Source organism: Cupressus sempervirens, chromosome 6, assembly GCF_028749045.1.
Source record: "Cupressus sempervirens isolate cs-2001-9-10 chromosome 6, ASM2874904v1, whole genome shotgun sequence".
Lineage (NCBI taxonomy): Eukaryota > Viridiplantae > Streptophyta > Pinopsida > Cupressales > Cupressaceae > Cupressus > Cupressus sempervirens.
The window spans coordinates 386,561,016-386,575,001 of record NC_143123.1 but is presented as its reverse complement, the minus strand read 5'-3'; the positions used below and the strand labels follow the sequence as shown (position 1 = coordinate 386,575,001).

Genomic DNA, 13,986 nt, shown 5'->3' with positions numbered 1-13,986 from the left:
CCCTTTTCACTAAATCAAGAAACCCCCCCAAAATAGATGCTTTGGGCACTTTATCAGTAGTGCGATTACAATGGGCCACTTGCCAATTTTGGCCTTCGTGGACTTCTGATTTTGCTTGTTACAACCTCTTAATGGAGTACAAATCTGAAACTTTACAATGTGCTACAATTCTGAAGCATTACAAAGCAAAGAAAGACCCTGTTGCTGAAAGTGACACTTTTGTCCACACAACCCGACAATTTGATAGCAGATTTGGAAAGTAGACGAAAAATAATGCACTTTAAAAAAAAACAGAACCTGTTTTCGACTCTAGATGTGCCCGGACGAAGCTTTTGAAGTTGCAAAATGCAGGATTTTGCAGGTACAGTTGCCAAAAAATGCAAATATCTGAACAATCCATTCACCAATACCAAAAAATAGCTACTCCACTGAAATATTTAGAAAATTCTGCCCAATTTCAAAAAAAATCGCACCTGATTTGGAGTCCAGATGTTCGAGTTATGGCCTCCCGAAGTGGGACTGCAAAAAAAAAAATCAATTTAGAGAGGGGTTGCATCAACGAATTACGGGGTTAAATTTGACGGTCAAATGACTATCGCGGTAGTTATAATTTGCCTTGTTTTGACGTCCAAACGAGCATCAAATTTAAGCTCATGAAAGAGATGACGTTAGCGAAAATTAGACCCCCTACTGATGTGGCAGTATCGCTGGCTGACATGTCCCTTGTACGGTCGTACAGAAGGTACGAAAAATCCACGTGGCAACCTGCGTGTACTGTACGGAATGCCTACATGAACAGTGATTCAGCGCTACCGTGGACCATTCAAATTTTTCCACGCGTCCACTCACAATTGGGCCGTGTGGGCGACAAGTCAGCGAGCTCTCCCGTGCTGATGACACAGTAGATGGGTCGGATGTTGACTGGATCTGACGTGGCGGCTGTTGAGTTGTACACGTGTCCTGTCTGTGCTCTGCCGTGTGTTTGGGCAAATGTTGGGCTTTGCCAGGAATCGGAATCAACTCTGCGGTTGTCGGATTTTTGCCTGGGTAATATCCCACATTCGTTGGGATAGCGCTCAAGGCGCTGTTTAATAACTGGACGCCACGGGGTTTAATACAAAAGAACCCATGGTGTGTGTGGACCCTCGTTGGGAAGTGGGCTTGGTTGCCGGTGGACGCGCCGAAAATTTGTGGCTTTGCCGAGGCTGGTGTCAGATTTAAATGGTACGGCTAAGCGCAATATGGCCACTGATTTAATAATAAGCCTGCAATATGTATAAGCCTTGCAAAACAATTAAATTCCACCACCAAAATCATAGAGCCGAGTCGGAGTGTCATTGCACGGTTCGGCAAATTTTTTTTCTCTGCCTGTAGAATTGATGGAAAAAATAATTCTGTAAAAAATAATTCCGAAAATAACAAAGAAATTCAGATCCGAAAATCAAATTAATTAGATTTGAAAAAGATCATATCCGAACTGCAAATCGGGGCCTTCGGGTTCCAATTTGCAAATTTTTTTGGCCTTACGATCAATTTTCACCCAATATAGGCAAATTTATAGTATATTCACCGAATCGACGCTTTGGACGCAACGGTGAGGTCAGATTTGACTCTAGACGCTCCCAATTTTTGCGGATCTTCCGGATTCGTGTCGAGGTGTTGAAGCATGAATGGACTCGAATGGCTATGTGATGAGAATCTCCCTCAGAGCTTTGATACCATGTAAGAATTTGGCTTAGGCCAGAATTCACCCAAGAACTAAAGAACTCAACACAAGCACACAGTAGACCAAAACAGACAGAGTATGATCAGAATGATGATATTCATTCAATATGATGGTTTAGCCCACTTGAGAGTACACTAGGAGTGCCTGTATATAAAGGCCTCAAAAGAGCTTATAGAATGCATAGAAGTCAGCAACATGATAAGTCATACAACCAGTCACATGTCCACCAGATATGGGTTACCCTCCATTGAGCACGGGATTAAGTGCGATGATGTGAGGATAAGCCTACAATGGTGTAGCACACAAATCAGTGGTGTAGACAACATGTGCTAAATGAGGAGTGCGGAAAACCGTGTTGTCAACATGACAACTCAATGAATGATGCAAACTCCTGTGTTGTAGACACCATGTGCATAATTAGAGTTGCGTAACTCAATGAGAGTACACAAACTCCTAAGTTTCTCACCTAAAATAATAATAAAATAATGCAAAATAATTAAATAATGCATTAACCTAAGTAAACTTAAGTAAGTGTAATAAGTGAAATACTTATTTACACCAACAAAAATCAATAGGGTTTTATGGGAAACAACCAAAAATTGGTAATGAATCATTTGATAACAATAGTATCCAAAAACAAGATAAAAATGCAAGGAAAGAAGTCAAGAAGGGAAATAGAATTTTTTAGCCAGTATTTCCCCTTGTTTTTTCTTGATTTCTAATGGAAGGGGAAAAATAGTAGATTTTTTATTTTTATTACTTGGATATATTCTGCTAATTTGATGCTGATTCTTCAACCTCTCCACAACTCAAAACCCTGTTATGACCAAAAACTAAGAGGAAATGAGAGAAAAGAAAAGAAAAAATCACTTCATCGATGTCCTGGTGCATTAACTGAACAATGGGAGTCTAGGAGGACTGGCGAGTCATGATGCAGGAATCGCATGAATCCAAGGCAAAAACTTTTGAGTCAAAACGTAGTGACTCACCTGGACTCAAAATGCGAGTCTGTGGTGAGTCAACTCGGCTTACCATTGGACTTGTGAGTCTGCGGCAATTCCTATGAGTTTTTGAACTATGGTCATACAAGACAAACATGCCTCCCCCAGTTCTTTTCTTCTTCCCATTTCCTCCATTCTAGAGGCATGTGTCCACCATGAAAAGTGACACATTAAGGCTTTACTACATCTTTAGCTGGCTAGTTTGCCATTTGAACATCATAAAAAGGCATAAAAGCCTCTCTTTGAATACCCTCTCGCTTTTCTGAATCAATCTCCTAGCACTTTCTCTGTCTCTGTTCTTTGTTGTTATTACTTTGGTTGTATTCGTTTATTTTCGGACACCTTTGTGTGCTCCTGCTGCTGTCAGCCTCACTGTTGTAATCTCTCAGTCCCATAGACCTCTTTTTGGTCTTTTGTTGGACATTAGTATCATCATCTTATCTTATCTCCAGCAATTCTTTCTCACTCATACTAAGTTTTACTGGGCGTACTACTGGATTCTCCTGCCATTTCTTTACCAAAATTTTGCAAAAATCTTCTCCCACAGCTATGGTATCTTGTTGAATTTATCTCGTGCTTTCCTTCATTAATACATGGAGATATACACATTGGCTATCTTTTATAGGTTTTTTCCTGCAAATCTTGAGCACCCATCATCTCTCAAAACCGGCACCTAGGAGATTCACATGACCATTTTTCTATCTATTTTAAGGCCAAACATGCCCTTAGAGGGAGCTGACTAAGGTAGTCTCTAGCTTAAATATCACCGGTTTTTGTGTCCTCCAGAACTTTTGTTAGCAATATCTCATCACAGAATGTCTGATTCTGAAGTCTGGAAATACAATGAGGTTCAACACCATGAGTGTCTGCCAATTTCTTTCCAGCCTTCGACACCCTCTTCCAATCATCTACCTTCGCCAATCTTTGAATTATGGAATACCTTTTTGAATTAGTGACACCTTCTTAACTCTTTTTGTTTTCAATAGCAGTTACAGATTCATTCCAGCTCCGTGTTATATAGTTAGGATACAGATCTCGTGGATTTGTTATCCTAGAATAACTAGTCTTAGTAGGCTAGCACATCAGGGGATAAAGTGAAGACACTAGACAAGCTTTTTATTTTCCTTTCAGAATAAACTCTGAAAAAACTTGAGGGAAAAAAACTACTACTGCATGACAGAACATGTACAGCCCTGTAATGGTGTGCACATTGCAGAAGTATACACACACCTAACATAAGTAATGCCAAGCAATATAAGACTGTCGGTACTATAGTAATGCTGAGAAATATAAGATTACGGAAGAATTCTACAAGAATATAATTATATTTTGAGATTTGCTGTTCTAGATGTATGCCATGACTGCACTGATATATTTGCATTTCAGGGAGGAAGTTGGTCCAGATGCTGCTCGTAAGTTTTTAGGTCACACACAGTGGCTTGTAAACTACTGGTTGCTACAACAGGGTTTCAGTATTGGTATAGGAGATACAATTGCTGATGCTGCAACCATGGAAGTCATCAATGAAACGATTTCGAAAGCAAAGAATGAAGTCAAGCAACTTATTAAGGCTGCTCAGGACAAGCAATTGGAGGCAGAACCTGGCCGAACAATGATGGAGTCCTTTGAAAACAGAGTAAATCAGGTATCTTGAATCAGTTAGATATAAAAAATTTCCATTAAACTTGAATCATAGTTCATTGAAGTTACAATTTTTAGAAATACATTTTTTTAAACATTTAAAATTGAATCAATTTACAAACTTATGATAACTGTTGAACATATAGCTCATTTGAAAAATAGTAGCAACTTAGGAACTTATAACATATTAAACATTAAAATTGAAGCAATTTAAAGAATCATAACATTTCTGTTAAATGTATATATACAGTATATCAAATTTTTACTTAATTCCCTGCCTCGTACCAATGTGTCTTCTATTTTCCTTTTCAGGTGTTGAATAAGGCTCGTGATGATGCAGGAAGCAGTGCACAAAAAAGTTTATCCGAGAGTAACAATTTGAAGGCTATGGTTACTGCTGGGTCTAAAGGAAGTTTCATTAACATATCTCAAATGACTGCTTGTGTGGGACAGCAAAATGTAGAAGGGAAGCGAATTCCTTATGGATTTGATGGAAGAACTCTACCACATTTTACAAAGGATGATAAAGGCCCAGAAAGTCGAGGATTTGTGGAAAATTCCTATCTGCGTGGTTTGACTCCTCAGGAGTTCTTTTTCCATGCAATGGGAGGACGTGAAGGTTTGATAGATACTGCAGTAAAAACATCAGAAACAGGGTATATACAGCGCCGTCTTGTGAAAGCTATGGAAGACATCATGGTTAAATATGATGGGACTGTTAGGAATTCACTTGGTGATGTCATCCAGTTCTTGTATGGTGAGGATGGTATGGATGCCGTTTGGATTGAGTCACAAAAACTTGATTCTTTGAAGATGAAAAAGAAAGAGTTTGAAAATGTTTATAGATATGAAATTGATCAAGAAAACTGGAATCCTAGCTACATGTTACCAGAACATGTAGATGATCTGAAAACCATCAGGGAGTTCCAAAATGTTTTTGATGCAGAATTGCAGAAACTAGAGTCAGACAGACGGCAGTTAGGCACAGAGATTGCTCCTAGTGGTGATAACTCATGGCCAATGCCTGTAAATCTGAAAAGGCTCATCTGGAATGCCCAGAAGACATTCAAAATTGATCCAAGGAAACGATCAGATATGCATCCTATGGAGATTGTAGAAGCAATTGACAAGCTTCAGGAAAGGCTAAAGGTCGTTCCAGGTGATGATCACATCAGTATTGAGGCCCAGAAGAATGCTACTCTTTTCTTCAATATTTTACTGCGCAGTACATTTGCAAGTAAACGCGTATTGAAGGAGTACCACCTTACAAAGGAAGCATTTGAATGGGTAGTTGGTGAGATTGAATCCCGTTTCCTTCAGTCTCTAGTAGCCCCAGGGGAGATGATTGGATGTGTGGCAGCGCAATCTATTGGTGAACCGGCTACACAGATGACATTGAATACTTTCCATTATGCTGGTGTTAGTGCCAAAAATGTTACTTTGGGTGTTCCTCGGCTTAGAGAAATTATAAATGTGGCAAAGAAAATAAAAACACCATCACTTTCAGTGTATCTAAAGCCAGAGGTTAACAAGACAAAAGAAAGAGCAAAGAATGTCCAATGTGCTTTAGAGTACACAACCTTACGGAGTGTTACAGAAGCTACTGAAGTGTGGTATGATCCAGATCCAATGAGCACTATCATAGAGGAGGATGTTGATTTTGTCAAATCTTATTATGAAATGCCAGATGAGGATATTGCACCTGAAAAAATATCTCCGTGGCTGCTGCGTATCGAATTGAATAGAGAGATGATGGTTGATAAGAAGCTAAGTATGGCAGACATTGCAGAAAAAATAAACCTCGAGTTTGACGATGATTTGACATGCATTTTTAATGATGATAATGCAGAAAAACTTATTCTGCGTATACGTATTATGAATGAAGAGGCTCCTAAAGGTGAAGTTCAAGATCAGAATTCTGAAGATGATGTTTTCCTAAAGAAAATTGAGAGTAATATGCTCACAGAAATGGCTCTCCGGGGCATTCCAGATATTAATAAAGTGTTTATAAAATCTGGAAAAATTAACAAGTTTGATGAGAACGAAGGATTTAAGCCTGAGACAGAATGGATGTTGGATACAGAAGGGGTGAACATGTTAGCTGTTATGTGTCACGAAGATGTTGATGCTACAAGGACAACAAGTAATCACTTGATTGAAGTAATTGAGGTGCTTGGAATTGAGGCTGTGAGGAAATCTCTTCTAGATGAGCTTCGTGTTGTGATTTCTTTTGATGGGTCATATGTGAACTACAGGCATTTAGCCATTTTGTGTGACACAATGACATATCGGGGCCATCTAATGGCCATTACTAGACATGGTATCAATCGTAATGATACAGGGCCAATGATGCGATGTTCATTTGAGGAAACAGTTGATATTCTTTTGGATGCTGCTGTTTTTGCTGAAGCAGACCCTCTGAGGGGTGTTACAGAGAACATCATACTTGGCCAGTTGGCTCCGATTGGTACAGGTGATTGTGCTCTGTATTTGAATGATCAGATGCTACAACAAGCAATTGAACTCCAACTACCCAGCTATATGGAAGGAATGGTAGACTTTGGCATGACACCATCTCGGTCCCCAATAATGGGAACACCACACCATGATGCAATGATGTCACCTAGCTATTTGCTGAGCCCAAGTCTCCGTAGTTCACCAATTACAGATGCCCAATTTTCTCCCTATGTTGGTGGGATGGCCTTCTCACCATCCTCATCTCCTGGCTACAGCCCTTCATCCCCAGGTTATAGCCCCTCATCTCCTGGATATAGTCCCACGTCGCCTGGATATAGCCCCACATCTCCAGGCTACAGTCCCACATCTCCAGGATATAGTCCTACATCACCATCCTACAGTCCAAGTTCTCCTGGATACAGCCCTACGTCTCCAGCATATTCCCCCACTAGTCCTTCTTATTCTCCTACTTCACCAAGCTACAGCCCTACATCTCCAAGCTACAGCCCTACATCCCCAAGCTACAGCCCCACTTCTCCAAGTTACAGCCCCACTTCCCCAGCATACAGTCCCACTTCCCCAGCATACAGTCCCACTTCTCCAGCATACAGCCCAACATCACCTTCATACAGTCCCACATCACCTTCATACAGCCCGACGTCGCCAGCGTACAGCCCGACGTCGCCAGCATACAGCCCAACGTCGCCAGCGTACAGTCCCACTTCACCAAGTTATAGTCCAACTTCACCAAGTTACAGCCCAACGTCACCAAGTTACAGCCCAACATCTCCTGGGTATAGTCCCACTTCACCAAGTTACAGCCCAACATCTCCGAGTTATAATCCAGCATCTACAAAGTACAGTCCGACTTCACCAGCGTATTCTCCAAGCAGTCCGAGATATACCCCATCAAGTCCATACAGTCCAACATCCCCAAATTACAGGTAAAATTGCCAATACAATGCTTCTGTGTGCTGCTTTGTCATGACAATGGAATTTTTACATGGTTTTTTTTATCTTTATTGATCCTTAAAGTCTTTTTGACAGTCCTGATTCACCATCTTATTCGCCAACATCTCCTTCATTTTCTCAAGCGAGTCCTACTTACAGTCCTACAAGGTAAGGCTTTACTCCTCATTTGCTCAGTTCTTTGAATTGTTGATATATGGTACTACAGAGTTCATTTTACTAGATGTACTGTTTCCTCGTTTCTTGAACACAGCTGATGATGAAACTGTTTTCTCATTTCTGTAACATGGTTAATAATCTCCAGCAATTTTTTCTGTTGATGCATGCAATGCTGATAGCTGCCTGTTGATTTCTAACTTGCAGTCAACAAACTAATTGAAACTAAATTCAGGCCTATAGTTAGATTTTAAAGTCTTGATCTGCTTAACAAACTTAAAAATGTGTAAATTCCTCGATAGTGACATGGCATTTGGTAATGAAGATTTGTGTGGTTTGAAAGGCCTGATTTTGGGCTTTGTGGTGGGGCTTTTAGCTCTCGAACCTGCCTGGTATCATGATAAGGGCACTGCCCCTTCATCCCATTGAGTGCAATGAGAGGCGCTGCCCCTTCACCCTTCCGGGGGCATTGCCCCTAGATCCCTATCAGGGGCACTGCCCTTCAATTCCATCAAGGTTTCCACTGCCAAATTGCCATTAGTTATTATGGGATTGATTGTTAAATAAGAAACTTGAATTGGGATAGAAATTTTGAGTGTGCCAACTTAGGCATTATTATCGTACAATTTGTCAATATCTCTTTAGATGAGGCAACATCTACATATGACATGGCCAGTGGAAGTAGCATTGTATTAGAGGTTGAACTCATTTTTTGGACTTATATGATATTTATCAAATTCAATTTTGATCTATATAAGATGGAAAGCAGTAATATGCTTTACAAATTTAGTAATAAATGTTTTTAACAAATTTTATGTATTTTAATGTGTTTGATAAAATTTCTGAGTTTTTCTCCAAGTTCTTAAAATTTGGGCCTGCTGAGTCAGCGGCACAATTGCATGTCTGGAAGGTTGTTTGTTCCCTTTAGTTGGTTTCTTGTTCTGTGCTTTCCCAGACACCGTTTGGTGTGCCAGCTGTTTCGTTCTTTCTTGTACTGTTGTATCCTTCAGTCTCTTAGACCACCCTAGTTGGTCTCTTGTTGGACATTAATATTATTATCTTATCTATGACGTGTGATGCCATCATCAAGAATCAGAGATACTAATCTTGTACTATCTTCTACAAGCTTCACAATCTAATCTCCTATCCCTTAGGCATTTACTGGCACTGGGGTCAAAATTAAATGTGTAACTGCCTATATATATGAATACTGCAAAACCACAAGAGCGTGCTTTTAAGCTACACCATCATAATTGACAATATTGACCTGATTATTATTGTGCTTGGATTGTTTCTTTATATCTTTAAGCTAGGCTGATAGGTGTTCCTTTATTGAGGAGCACTAGGTGAAATAAGTAAATAGATTGATGGTGGACATTTGGACTATTAAATTTGACATGAATACATTATTGTGTACTACAATCCTGTCATTTTGCAACATGACAATGATTCTGACATTTGGAAAAGATCTGTTGGTTGTTCTTTAATCTAGTTACTAGATAGAATAAAGCCAAATCTTTAATTTGATTTTATACTGGTTGGCTTGTCTTGTTTCCATCTGTTATTTAATTCTATAAATTTTCGGAAGGGCTTCAGTCTTTAGACATCCTCTTCACTGAAGTGAGTCATTAATCTATCAACCGAATGCCTCCCATTTTTCAAATATGAGGGTGAAAGTGGTGGAGTGGCCCTCATAGCTGTGTCTTCTACTGCACACAACAATCTGCCGGCTGTGATTGATGCAACACTGCACAAAATTCACCAACTTTACTTTCTTCTGTGATAGAATCAACACATATGGCTTCCATGTGCTAAGTTCTGTTTACCTCCGATTCTGCGCAGAAAACCTCAGTAATCATATTCAGAGGGAAAAGTGAATGTTGCCAAATTTGTTATTCCCTTTTGTTGCGTGAATGATAAGAGCTTCTTCTCAGCTTGCGTGGATGCAGATACGCTCAATAGAAGTAAAGTGCCACCCAGTAAAATGATTCCCAACAAGTCCATGGTCATGGAGATCTTCATCTCCCCAGCTCTTTGTAAAAGTTGTTGAGATGATTTCTTCTTTGAAGAAATAACCAAGCTTGCTTGTGGTTTTGCCTTTTTGTTTTCTCCATGTTGGATAGTTAATGAAGCCAGCTGTCATGGACTTTGGAAAATGGAGTCACATGAATAGAAAATCATTAGTCTTGTCACTGTTCACATGAACACAATCAGAGTTATTGGTTTGCAATACTTGATCCTGATAAAAACCAATTTTCATTTCATGAAATGGTTGTGACAAATGGCTGAAGTTTATTTCTTATTTGCAAGTGTTTCAGTAGTGGGTGGGTACGTCCCTCTTCTGAAGTCTCTACAAACTATGGTCTTGACCATGCATATCCACTACTCAGAAATTCTTAGTAATTTTCATTGTTACCTACCCACTTCTGAAGTCTCTACAAACTATGGTCTTGACCATGCATATCCACTACTCAGAAATTCTTAGTAATTTTCATGGTTACCTGTAGACCTGTCTTCCACCCCCTGAGATGCATCATCTGTACTGGAGGTGTCGAGAAACTTCTCGATGCATAGGATTCTTTTGATTGCTGTCTCTTGCTGTCACCGAAGTCTACCAACCAGATATTGACATCTCCCGCCAGAAAACTTAGGCCACAATGCGTTAAAAGACAAAAAATGAAGGCAAATAAATAAAATAAGCCTGCATAATGTTTCATACTGATATTTTGGATGATACGAAAATTAATCCAAAGTTATAATGATCAATGATCTAATGACGGTGGAGACTTTTTGAGAGGGAAAAAAACAGCTGTATGACTGATTTCTTGTTGTTGTAATGGTCTAGAGGAAAATTGCCTTTACCATTTACTGTCTGACTGATTTACTATTATTGTTTTCAAAATTCTATCTCATGATATTTTCTAGAAGTATATATTTTTTATTTTAAAAAATAGCGTCTCTAAGTATCCCCATCTATTTTTGAATATTAACTGTATCAGTACTGTTACCAGTCTCTGGCGTCTCCAAGTAACCTCATCTCCTGGTGACTATGGTCATTTTAAGTCATGATAAAACTTAAGGCTATTTGTTAGTCTTCCAGCTTTTGTACACAACATTTAAATTAGAATTTTAGCTCCACCATGAGCAGACACCAATGTCCAATTGTCATTAAAACAATAAAAAAAAACATTAGATGTCTGGTCAGTATTAAATTTATGGTCTTACATCTCTAATGACTTATTGGCCATCAATTTGGTACTAAAATGGTACCTCTCTTACCTCTCTTTCCCACCAAAGGAAAGCCTTTAGTATAAGTAGCTAGGACATAAATGGAAACAATTTGTCAAGTCATAAAAACTTTAAAATTAGTATAATTAACTCATAGAAATAATAACTAGCATTTGGAAATACGCACATCTAGATTGAAAATAATAGTAGTACTATTGATCCTTTTCCATGTTGATATGCCTCCATGTTGGCCTTAAACTTGTCTCTAGACTCTGTTGATGTCTGATTTTTTTGATATACTTACAGCTTTTGTATGCATAACTTGTGCACTTACTCAATTTGTCAACAACCTACAGAAACAGATCAGGGTATGTTCAAGCAAAAACAGAATTCTACATATTACTTTACTTGTAATATACACATATCTATGATTTTTCTGTCTGACATCTAAGTTGCTGGTTCGGATTCCAATTCAAGATTCGGGTTTGACATTAACTCAGACATTTTTTAGGTTGGGTTTGGGTTCATCTGTACAAGAATATATTTAAAAAATATAATAATATATATACAAAAATATGCTGCGAGAAATAAGTTCATACCTATGCTAATATTAAAACTTTGCAAAATACACCACCACATATATTAAGGATTTAGTTCTAATGACATAACAAAATGTCAAAATACACCACCATATCAATGTTTCAGTTTAAAAACAATATTATCAACATTACTAATCAGTCATATGTGATCAAATATCATCAAACAAATCATCATCATTATGCTGTTGCAGATTAGAAGCACAAATAGTGACCCTAGCATCAGTACTAGCAGTCTTAGGCCCAGCCTCCAGACCAACTTCAACATCATGAAGTATCTTGTGATCACCATCATTAATTGCAAGTTCATCGAAGTGGGCTTCCAACTCCACAAACTCTGGTTCAACATTCCAATATTTTGCCTCCACGATTTTATAAGTATTCTTTGCGTGTAGGGAGCCTCAAGTTTGAATGCACAAAGACCAAGTTATCTACCTTCATATAGTTTAGTCGGTTGCGTTTTATTGAGTGGATGAAGGAGTACGTGCTCAAGTTCCTCTCACATGATGATGAACTAGCAATCTATTAAGATTCACAATTTTGAAATTAGAGAGTTAAAGAACATGTGATAAAATTTTGATGTCAATGGGTTGCAAGTGCAGCTACATTTGTCCAAGGAAGTACCACCATTTATGAGCATCAACATTGTTCTTGTCTTCAAGAGCTTCAAGACCACAATCATCGATGCTCGCAAAACTCATAAATTCAGACCACACTGTAGGTCATAGGTGCTTGGGAAAGAGTCTTCGAAGGGCTGCCTTGTACCTTTGAGAAACTTCAGGATCTTTGTATGTGGCAATTCTAGTGGTACTCCCTGTGAGGATTGATTGGCTATAGAACCTAGGGCTCAATGTAAAAGCAAGTAGATGCAAAGGGGTAGTCATTTTGTTAAATCTATCTACCATGATTACCTGTAGCTCCTTGAAGAACTTTCCATCAGGATCTTCCTGTCTCTCATTTATGATATTTCTAATATCCTCAATCATGTACTCAATGCCATCAAATACCTCACCCAAGCAAAGGCTTATCCATGTTAGTGTATCGGATCATTTTCAATATTGGCTCAAGGAACTTTAAAAGGTACTCAACATGATCCCACCAAGAGTCATCTAGTATTGATACCTTAATAGTAGTTGCCTTGACACTATTAGATTGCCTCAATATGCTCCAATTAGCACTAATTACCATTCTAGACAGTGCCTCTTTAGCTTTTACAAGGTGTCTCAGAACTACAGTGTTGGAGGCAAAGCAGGTTTTGACAACCTATTTTAAGATCAAAGCAATAAAGAAGTAAAATTAATATTAAAATTAAAATTTAAAAACATAGAAAGTTTCCTAAATTAAAGTGACTAGATTTCTAAAATATATTTAGATTTCGATAATTTAATTTACCTTCAAGAGCTCCAATTTCAAGAATTATCTAAATATGGCTTGCCTCATATGGTGGTTCGTGACAAACATTTGTATCCCTATTGTCTCTTCATAATTTTTTTTTAATCCACTCAATCTTAGTGCCATTTTTTTGCAGCATTAGGTTGAGTGAGTATAGAGCAAAAGGTATTACGAAAGAATTGGTAAATACTTGCTTATTATTAATACAGATTGAAAGGTCATTATATACAAAAGAATGGAATGATGTTTCCTATCCTTAGGAAACAATCGTAAAGAATAGAAACATTCTATTCTAGCTAAGAAAGTTGAAAAAACTACAACTAACTAAAGCGAACTAGATATTTACAATAGATTACCATTAACTAATAATAGACGATTATCTATTATCGTAATACCCTCCCTTTATGGTAAATCTCTCTAGAACACCAAGCTCTCCTCTGAATTTGACAAACTTATCAGGACCAAGAGGCTTGGTGAAAATGTTTGCAGTCTGATCTGTGGTAGGAACATACTGCAAATCTATTGTCCCGTCTTCAACCAGCTGTCATATGTAGTGACAATGAACATCCACTTGCTTGGTTCGTTCATGGAAGACTGGATTTCGTGCTAACTTGATAATGCCTTCGTTATCAACAAACAAAGTAGTTGGTCCTGCTGGTGACATCTGCATATCCCCAAGCATCCGACGAAGCCAAACAACTTCACATCTTGCCTTGACAATCCCTCTGTATTCAATCTCAGTAGAGGAGAGAGAAATTGCCTACTACTTCTTACTGGTCCATGTGATTGCATTGGATTCCAAATTGAACACATATCCAAA

The 13,986-nt window shown here is 38.5% G+C and overlaps 1 protein-coding gene across 1 annotated transcript in view; it reads left to right on the top strand.

Annotated features, from left to right (window-relative positions):
- LOC149552673 (DNA-directed RNA polymerase II subunit RPB1-like) overlaps positions 1-13,986 on the top strand; it is a 75,552-nt gene that overhangs the window by 49,706 nt on the left and 11,860 nt on the right. The window contains exons 10-12 of the mRNA XM_089788236.1: positions 4,114-4,372; positions 4,681-7,769; positions 7,873-7,944. Coding sequence (XP_089644362.1) covers positions 4,114-4,372; positions 4,681-7,769; positions 7,873-7,944 — 3,420 coding nt within the window. The remainder of the gene's footprint in view (positions 1-4,113; positions 4,373-4,680; positions 7,770-7,872; positions 7,945-13,986) is intronic.